At 36.8% G+C, this 9,595-nt stretch overlaps 1 protein-coding gene across 2 annotated transcripts; it reads left to right on the forward strand.

The window, feature by feature from the left end:
• Positions 1-2,267: 2,267 nt before the first annotated feature.
• On the forward strand, positions 2,268-7,542 carry LOC143618884 (serine/threonine-protein kinase PCRK1-like). Of its 2 annotated transcripts, none has more exons than XM_077090940.1 (5): positions 2,268-2,368; positions 4,105-4,510; positions 5,274-5,537; positions 5,615-5,737; positions 6,957-7,542. In XM_077090940.1, exons 2-5 carry the CDS (start codon positions 4,166-4,168, stop codon positions 7,320-7,322), a joined length of 1,098 nt encoding a protein of 365 aa, XP_076947055.1. In that variant the 5' UTR covers positions 2,268-2,368; positions 4,105-4,165; the 3' UTR covers positions 7,323-7,542. The 2 variants fall into 2 exon arrangements, with proteins under 2 accessions (XP_076947055.1, XP_076947056.1); XM_077090941.1 differs by lacking the exon at positions 2,268-2,368 and adding an exon at positions 3,912-3,985 and having other exon boundaries at positions 4,089-4,510.
• Positions 7,543-9,595: the final 2,053 nt, after the last annotated feature.

Below are 9,595 nucleotides of genomic sequence, written 5' to 3' on the forward strand. Positions count from 1 at the left end.
AACCATGTTGCAAAGCATAGATATCCTTTTAATCATATGACTATTGTCTTCGTATCCTATTCAAAACGTTAAGAAGCCATCTTTAATAATTCTACACATAAAATTTAGTGTTAATTTAAGACCAATTTTAATAGACAAACTGGATTTACGAACACATGTTTTAGCACTCATATTAAAATGACACCAAGTCTACATTAACCTATTTTTATAATCATATGTCATTTCAGATATGGACAAATAACACGGTATAATTTCATTTATCACATATACACAACGTTTATCATTAGATAACATCAAAATTTAAAATTAATGTTGAATCTTAAAAGAATTAAACAACATATATGTAAAATTAGTAGTTCTTCACAATTAAAGAAATAATGTGTTTACAAAAAGACTGTCTCATGCTTAAAAACAACTGTTGCTTAAACCTAGGAATATAAAATAATTGCTGATGTAGATAAATATTTATTGCTCTGAAGATAAAACTAATGTACATCATAATAGTTGTTTACATTATTAGTCGGTAGCTTACTTATTTGTATTTGTAATCGGTAGTGTGGTCATGTAAGATTATCAATAGTTTTTCAACTATTAAGAATCAAGGCTTGCATGTCTCTTTTTCATTCTCTAGCTCATCAGTTGTTCTATGATTGTATAAATAGATCATGCGAGTCTAATGATTTTTAAGAGCGTGTGTAGTAGGACAACAAGTTAGGGCTTTTTGGGAGATAAAGGGCTACAACACCGCCTCCTGGAGTCCTGGGCTACGAATGGGTGATGAGTGGGAGGGGGGCATAGATTTGTCGCCCCGACACGTGACATAATCTAACACTTCAGCACAATTCACTTAAGAATTGAATATGAACTTAAAAGACACCTACGAGTATGTAAATAATTATTCATTGTTGTATGAAAAAATATGATGACAATGTTACCTCATGACATCTTATCTACATTTACTTATTCTACTGTTTTTTATTAATTCATTAATAATGGAATTCAATTTGGTGTTGACATGTTATATTAGCCCTAGGGTTGCAAACGAGCCGAGCAGAGCCCGAGCTCGAATAGGCTCAACGTCGGCTCATTTAATTTACACAGAGCTCAAGCTCGAGTTCGACTCGTTTCGAGCTCTATTTTCAAAGCTCGAGCTCAGCTCGTGAGTAGATTTTCAAGCTCGAGCTCAGCTCGCTTACTATTTATCAATTAGTTTTTATATAATTATAATTATTTTTATATATATTTTTTATTATAATATTTTATGTATAAGATAATATATATTATTTAGTTATATTTATTTAATTTTTCATAACATTAAATATATTAATTAATAATTATTAAATATATATTTTAGAAAAATTATATAAATGGCAGGCTCGTTTAGGCTCGCGAGCCGGCTCGAGCTCGATAAGTGAAGCTCGGGCTCGGGCTCGTTTATTAAACGAGCTTAATTTTATGCTCATGCTCAGGCTCGATTAAGCTCAGCTCGATCGAGTATTTTAACGAGCCAATCTCGAGCAACTCGGCTCGTTTGCACCCCTAATCAGCCCTACTTTAAATGAAAACGTTTCATATACAACTAAATAATATTATTTTAAATTCTAATGGTAACACTATCAAGTCTAAAAGTCATCACAATTCATAGAGAGTATCCATAAAACATTTTTGAGCTAAAGTGGATGAGACAAGACATGAAATAATAATAATAATAATAATAATAATAATAAGGAGAGAAAACAATAATAACAATAAAAGGTGTAGGTGAATTCATTCACACCAGGAGTCGGAGTCGGAGTCGGAGGAGTAAGAAGACGAGGATTGAGTTGACGAGCTGACATGGGAGTTCTTGTTTTGTGATGTTTTTATTTTATTTTTATGATGTTTTTGTTTTTATTTGGTCTGTACGGATTATTGTTTTAGACTTTTTGGTTGGGTTCGGGTTGGAAGTGGTGGACGTTTGAAACTTATAAGTAACCTTTATTTTTAGATTTTCTTTTTGATGTTACTTAGGTTTATCGAGAGGAGACCGTTCAGAAAGAGAGCATGAGTTACCATTTTATGTTGAGCGGTCGGTGAAGAGAGCACCCATGAAAATAGATTGACACATTGACAGTCTCGGATATTACCAGCTAAGTCTTTTCCATTGTATTTTGTTTTTATGTTTTTATTGTTGGGACAATCTGAGTTGTACGCGGGTAACGCGATAAAGACTTTCTTTCTTTTGTGTATGCATTATGGTAACTCATCAAAAAATGTTCGTTTTTATTTGCAAAAGTCTCATCCTTTCTTTCTTGGCATTAATATTATGGATGTGGTCTGAATATCAATAATATTCATGCTTATTCTGAGCTGAAACCTGCACTTTCATGTGAGCATATCCGATCTTTTGTTCAAAATCATATATGTATGGGTTTTTTGTGGAAATGAGTATATATGCTTTGTCTTTATTTATTTATTCCAGTTTTAGGGATTGATAACTTGATATGTTGATATTACCATCCGTTGACTTCATTTCTCATTGACTATTTAAGCTTGTGGATCTTGTTGCTGTTAGATAGATTACACAAGGCCAAAAGTCTTTCCAATTAGGGGTAAACTTTTGAGAAAATCTATTCACAAAAATTTAGGGGTGTAAACGAGCTGAGTTTGGCTCGTTTTGACTCACGAGAACGAGCCTAAGCTTGGCTCGAGCTTGTTTAGTACCTTAAATGAGCCGAATACATAGAAGTTCAAAAGAGGTCATACTTAAAAATACACAAGGATCGAGCCTGGGCTCGATAACCAAACGAGCTTTATTTGAGGCTTGGGCTCAGCTCGAGCTTGAAAAAGCTTGGCTTGTTTTCGAGCTTTTTATCGATCCGAGCTCGCGTATAGCGAGGCTCGCTTGCACCCCTACACAATATGATGTTTTTAGGGTAAAATTGTGGGTGACTAATATATCGGATAAAGTAATGGAGGGAAGTTTGAGATGGTTTGGGAATGTGAATAGGAGGCGTGCAACATTGCCGGTTAGAGTAAAGGCGGGCACAAACTGAGTTGGGATGAGCGGATTAGGTAGGAGTTGATGGAATTGCACCTCCTGAGGATGTGGTACATGATAGGAGTTTGTGGAGACGTATGATTAAGGTTGGGTTCTTTTGGTTGATATTAACCCGTGGACTTGGTTTCTGTTTGACTGATTGAAAATCATTTCTATTTGGGGAAAACTTTTAGTATGAAACTAAATTGCTTTAAATTTCAAATTTTGAGAAGATCTATTCACAAAATGAGTTTTTTTTTTTTGTAAAGATTAAGAGTTGAGATGGTTCGGGCATGTGATTAGGAGGCACGTGACATCGCCAGTTAGAGTAGAGGCAGGCCCAAACTGACTTGGGATGAGCGGATTAGGTAGGAGTTGATTAAAATATTGCACCTCTCTGAGGATGTGGTAGACTTCGTGGAGACGTATGATTAAGGGAGAATGGTACAAATGTACAATTATATTTTTAGGTTACCGTGCGTGTTATTGCTTACCTATATTTATGTACATATGTTTGTTACTTTACTACCTTTTCTTCGGTTATTGGTAGCCTCATATTTTCTATATTTTTTATTTTTGTTGTTTGTCCGTTTGCATGGACCTGAGGGTCTCTCTAGAAGCAGCCTCTCTATCCTCGAGGATTGAGGTAAGGTTTGTCCACATCTTTCCCTCCCCATACCCTTCCAATAGCTTCGCTATGGGTGGGATTTACTGGGCACGTTTGTTGTTGTTGTTGTTGGGTTCATAGGCCTTTGGGTCGGTTTTGGTTGAGACTCGTAAAAAAAGAAGGCGCGCGGGTCTACGGGCAGCCGGCCCTATCCCATTCTCAGCTCGTTTATCTTAAACGCGTGTTAGTTAATTTTGTAATCTCTATATATAGATGCATACGTACTTGTAATCGTTTGTCACTTAATAAAGAATAACTAGTTGCCACCCGTGGATGTATGTCTGTCTAAACCGAACTACGTTTAATTGCTTTCGCGTTTGTGTTCGGTTCGTGTGTGTGTGTAGATCCTAACAGTTGTTGTAGAAACTCCATTCACAGTCCTGATGATACAAATGTAAATAGTGTTTCTTAACTGCAGATTTTGATTCTTGAATCTTGAAGTGATTCACCTTCTTCTCATGCCATTGAAGCATTGAATAATGGTTTTCCATTTTACATGTTTCACTACTGGTGATGTACAAGAACCTGATGATAAGTTTGTCACAGCCCGTTCGCAGTTTTCGCAACCACAGGGGTCTGCAACCATGTCTCGAAATGCAGATTATATAACTTCTGGTGTTCCAAATCTAAATGGCGGATCAAGATCCAGTCCTCTTAGGGAATTCAAACTTGCTGAGCTTAATAAAGCCACTAAAAACTTTGACCAGTCTACCAAGCTTGGAGAGGGTGGATTCGGGAGTGTGCATATGGCGATAGTTAAGAGGTCAGAACACCCGTTTGATGATGTCCGTGTGGCTGTGAAGCGCGGTAAAAAAGGTCAAAAGGTAACTCTTCGTTAACCTTTTGGTAAAAAACTAAAAAGAAAGTCAAATGTCACTAAATTGTAACCTAAGTTTCAATTTCATGACATGTCGTGTCATGACATCAATTTTACGCCATTGCACGTGTTCCGCTACACCATTTTTACAGTGTAGAAATGGGGCATTAGGAAACGTGTGGTACACGTTTTACCTTAAGTTCCGTTTTTACGTGAACCATACTCTTTCCCAGACTTGTAAATGAATCGAACGTTCAGTGAACCGTTCCGCGAGAAGTTTTATGATCTTCATTTATTGAACGAACATTAACAAAAAAATGTGTCCATTTAGTTAACATGTCTCGTTTGTTCATTTATCTTCGTCAACATTCGTAAACATTCCTTCATTTAAACTGTTTATGTTTGTTCGTTTATGCTTGTTTAGTTACGCGCTTGTCCGTTTACTTTGTTAATATTCATTTAAATTTTCAGGCCCAACACATTGTTGTTGACATTTGATATTAATCGGTTTTAACTCAGTTATGTTCGCTCGTGAACACTTCGTTTATACTGTTAACGAACACACACAAATGAACACGGACACATTCATTTTTCTTAACGAACGAACACAAACAAGAAAGTTCCGTTTGTTTAACTGTTATCGTTTCTTAGGTTAAAGCTAAACGAACACAGGAAACAAACACTAACATGCTCTGTTCGTGTTCGTTTACATGCCTACCCTTTCTTAAAAGAAACATTTTAAAGTTATAATGTAATGTTTTGGACGACAGGTACAAAGGCAATGGCAGACAGAAGTAGATGTTCTCGGGAAGATTGAACACCAAAACCTCGTGAAGCTAATCGGTTACTGTCATGAAGAACACGAAAACGAAAGTGAGTGGCTTTTAGTGTATGAATATATGCCCAACAGAATCTTAGATTATCACTTATCGAGCACAAACGCGTCTCTTTTTTGGTCCACGAGACTAAAGATAGCCCGCGATGCAGCTGTTGGTTTGACATATCTACACGAGGGACGTGGACCGAACAACGAGGTATTCGGAAACAACATTTGTCATGTTTTTTAAAGTGTTTTCTTGGTTTAAAATTATCTTGATCTTTAATGTTGCAGATTATCTTTAGGGATTTTAAACCCTCAAATGTTCTTCTGGATAGAGATTGGAACGCAAAGCTTTCCGATTTTGGATTTGTGAGGGAAGGTCCTCCAGACGGGCAGACTCATGTCTCAACATTGGTATTATTTTTAATTCTTTTTTGTATCACATTTAAAGCAATAAGTACAAGTGTTTATGCAATTCTTGCAGTTCTCTGCTTACCATTACCGCATTATCTGTACCCTATTCATGCTCGGGAAATGAAATTGGAAACTTCTGATAAATAGTAACCAAGTTTTTTAAGTGTTGCACTAAAATCACTTAGTTTTTGTGTTTCTTTAAAGTTACTCAACTTTCGTTAGATGTTTCCGTCTTATAAAATTCTTTTAAAATTGTTAATGTTTTTTTATAAATAAATTAGGAGAATGAAACATATATGAATCTTTGTTACTTTTTAGTGATTATTTTTTCTCAAATGAACTTGAAATAGAAGGTAAACAGTGAAGAAAGATTTTACATAATGATAACCGCGTTTTACAATTGTTCAATTTAAGTAAATAGTAACCAAGATTCGTATATATAAAAAAATTATATAAGAATGGAACACCTAATGAAAGTTGAGTGACGAGGGAAAAAAACTTGTGACTTGGTTATTATTGTATAACCAAATTTCCTCATAATATTATTCTAAGTTATATAGTATATTTTCTATAGGGTTGTCATAATATGTCGGACACGACACGATGACCTTGTGGTACTAAACACGAACACGACACGATAACTAATCGTGTCATTTTTTCCAAACACGAACCTGTTTAGTAATAGGTTAACCTGTTAAGGTACTTGTTTAAAGACAATGAATAATACATGTGTGTAACGAAGCAAAAGTTTTAAAAACGAGCATAAGAGTTTTAATTAATAGATAATCCATAACATATTTGGAACAAAAAACCGCAAATCCATAACATACTTGAAACAAAAAACCATAGAAGCAAAACATCCATTAAAAATATAATACCAGGTTATGATGGGCGTGAGTAAAATGTCGTATGTAAGTACGACTTTAGGTATACAACTTTAGGAGTGTATATTTATTTACTTTTTTAAAATAGAAATCTACACAGGTTAACAAGTCTTTTAACCTGTTAAGACACAAATTTAAACAAGACACGAAACCTGCTAAGCTCAAACCCAAACCCGTTAAAACCCGAGTCGTGTCGTGTTAACAAGTCCGTGCCATAAATTGACAACCCTAATTTTCTATCTCCTAAAAAGGCATAAACTTTTTGTTCTTGTCTAAAATATATTTTTATTTATTTTTATAAATTCTTCTAATACGGTAAAGCGTATATTATTCAGGTAGTGGGAACAAATGGGTATGCAGCTCCCGAATACGTTTCAACCGGGCGAATAACATCCAAGATCGACGTGTGGAGTTATGGCGTCTTTCTTAAGCAACTGGTCACGGGTCAACGCCCCGTGGTCCAAAACACTGAAATGAAGTCTGCATGCACGAGGTGGTTATGCTGCTGCGCGGGTGCAGGAAATTCAAATCCAGCAGTTGACCCGAGGCTTGGAAACGTGTATTCTGATAGCTCAGTGCGAAAGATACTTTTTATTGCCGATAAATGCTTGGTCACGAATCACAAGTTAAGACCGACGATGAGTGAGGTACTGGCAGTGGTTAACGAGGCTATCGAATTGCAAACTCAGCAGCCTTTGTAGATCTTTTATTTGAATGAAATTAAAAGATTTTTTGTTGTTAAATATTGTAATTTTTTTATTGGACTGTTTCATACTTTCTTGTTGCGCGATCGTGCTAAGGTCGTGTCGATTATTTTTTTGACTTATCAAAACCGGGCTTGTTTTCTATATGTATAGAAATTGTTGTGTATCTATAGGATTTGTATTGTCTTGACATTTGAGTGTAAAGGCTTCTTTTCATGATGTTTACATGGTGGTAATGGTTTTGTTTTCCAGTTTTGAACATATAAAATCATGTGAGATTAGCATATTATGGTAAAAAAGTTATTTGATATGTTTACCATATTATCTCATTTTTGGCTCACTTTTTGTGAGTGTGCCCTGTCCAAGTGTATGGTAGTTTCATTTAATTTTATTTTTCATGAGAAACTGTTTGGAAAAAATCAGGGTCCTATTAATAGTTTAATATTAGGCTTGTAAACGAACCGAACATGAAAAAGTCTTGTTCGTGTTTGTTTGTTAAGGAAATAATGTGTTCACGAACGCTTGCGGAACGAGATTTTATGTTCGTGTTCGTTCATTATGGAAATGAACGTGTTCATGAACGGTTCACGAACACAACAAACACAAATAAAATCAGCGGAGCCTAGAGATTAAGATCGATATATTTATCAATGTGAATAATGAGAAAGGAAATAGAAACAATGCAAAAACAACGTGACAAATGGTTTCTGAAGAAACACGGATCCAATCCCCGAGTAAGGGTCCTGGATCCAATGAGTCCACATGGTAGAATACGGTAACTACTAACAATATATGAGTACAACTTCCCAAAGTCCAGTGACGTGAACCTGCAAAACAGACACCGTGAGCTCGTTACGGGAATGACAAGAGGGGGGGGTTCTTCCCGTAACCACCCTCTGGCGTGAGAATAAGTACAATTCTGAGAGTAAAAGTACTTAAGTAAATTGAGAGAGTACAGTGGGAGTAAATGAATACCTCATTAAGATCGAGAGGGTATTTATAGCCGAAGGGTGTGAGAAGGTAATTGGGCCAGCTGTCCCTTAAGAAGATACCTGCATAACCGCCTGGACGCGTGTCCTTATGTGATTGGTTCAGTTTATATGTTGCATGTGCATGTATAACAACCTGGACACGTGTCTCTTTATTATTGGCCAACGGGGGAATATTGGCCATGTGCACGGTTATAACGAATTTGCCAGATGTCACTGGTTGATTGCCCGAAAGATCACGTATTTCCCAAGAAAGCATCTTGGGCCGTCTTCTAGAAGATAATTGGTTATTGACAGCTGTCCCGGAGCATTATCTCGTGGTCATTTATGCGGAAGGGTATTCCTTCTTGCGGATGACTTTTGAGGGTGCTATGATGCTTCCGCATGTGCTCTAAGGGTGTTTCTTCCTCAAATGATTATGCGGATGGTTTATGTCTCCTGTGGGTGCCTTATGGGGGACTTCTGATTGACCCGCGGGAAGTCCTTAAGGGTATTTGGGTCTTTTTGGTACCCTACCTCTATAAGTCCCCCCAGTCCAATGTTTCTTCCATATGAAGTATTTTGTGCGGGTGAAATTCTGGACTTAATGCGTATTTTGGGGGTTTTTTGACTTTGCCAGTTGGTGAGAAATATCTTCTTTTGTTGTGGATAATCATGACAGAAGGACAAGTTGACCACTCGCAGGCGCGTGTGCAGGTGACAGGACGTTTATGACAGCTGTCACTGTACCCGACTGTACAACTTTTTCTCTTTTTCGAATTTCCCGCGTGACGTGGCAATTGTTCACTGGGCGATTTTTCTCTCTCTACTGTTCGTATCCCATCGCATTAATTGCGGTGGGTATAAATAGAGGGAGTTAACTTCTTTTTGAAATTTTATCGTCTTTGAATTCTAAATACGAACTTGCTTTCTTTCTTTAATCCTGTCGTTTGATTCCTTTGAAATAGTCTGAATATTTCTCATCGATCGTTTACATATGGCGTCTGCACAATATGAAGTTGACGAGATAGAAGTCCAATGGGACTTGGATGAGTATCAGAAACTCATCACGACCTATGGTATTCCACCAGAATGGGGACCGGAGTTCCCTTCTGCTGGATCTATAACCAGCTTACCACATCCCGAGAAGATGGCTTTGTATGCTGATTACTTTGTCCATGGAAATTTCCGTCTTCCTGTCACAAAGTTTTTTCAACGAGTAGTCAAGGCGTTTGGGATTCATCTATCTCAACTCCACCCTCGTGCCGTCATGCGAATTCGTCACTTCGAATTTGTGTGTAT

This window comes from Bidens hawaiensis, unplaced genomic scaffold, assembly GCF_021521415.1.
Source record: "Bidens hawaiensis isolate Kalapana, Puna unplaced genomic scaffold, B.hawaiensis_p1.1 tig00002343_1, whole genome shotgun sequence".
Classification (NCBI taxonomy): Eukaryota; Viridiplantae; Streptophyta; class Magnoliopsida; order Asterales; family Asteraceae; genus Bidens; species Bidens hawaiensis.

Excerpts from the sequence above, each read along its gene's own strand:
- LOC143618884 (XM_077090940.1), top strand. The coding sequence starts at position 4,166 with ATGGTTTTCCATTTTACATGTTTCACTACTGGTGATGTACAAGAACCT. Across the intron at positions 4,511-5,273 it reads GCGGTAAAAAAGGTCAAAAG|GTACAAAGGCAATGGCAGAC; the intron begins GTAACTCTTCGT and ends TTTGGACGACAG. Across the intron at positions 5,738-6,956 it reads AGACTCATGTCTCAACATTG|GTAGTGGGAACAAATGGGTA; the intron begins GTATTATTTTTA and ends TATATTATTCAG.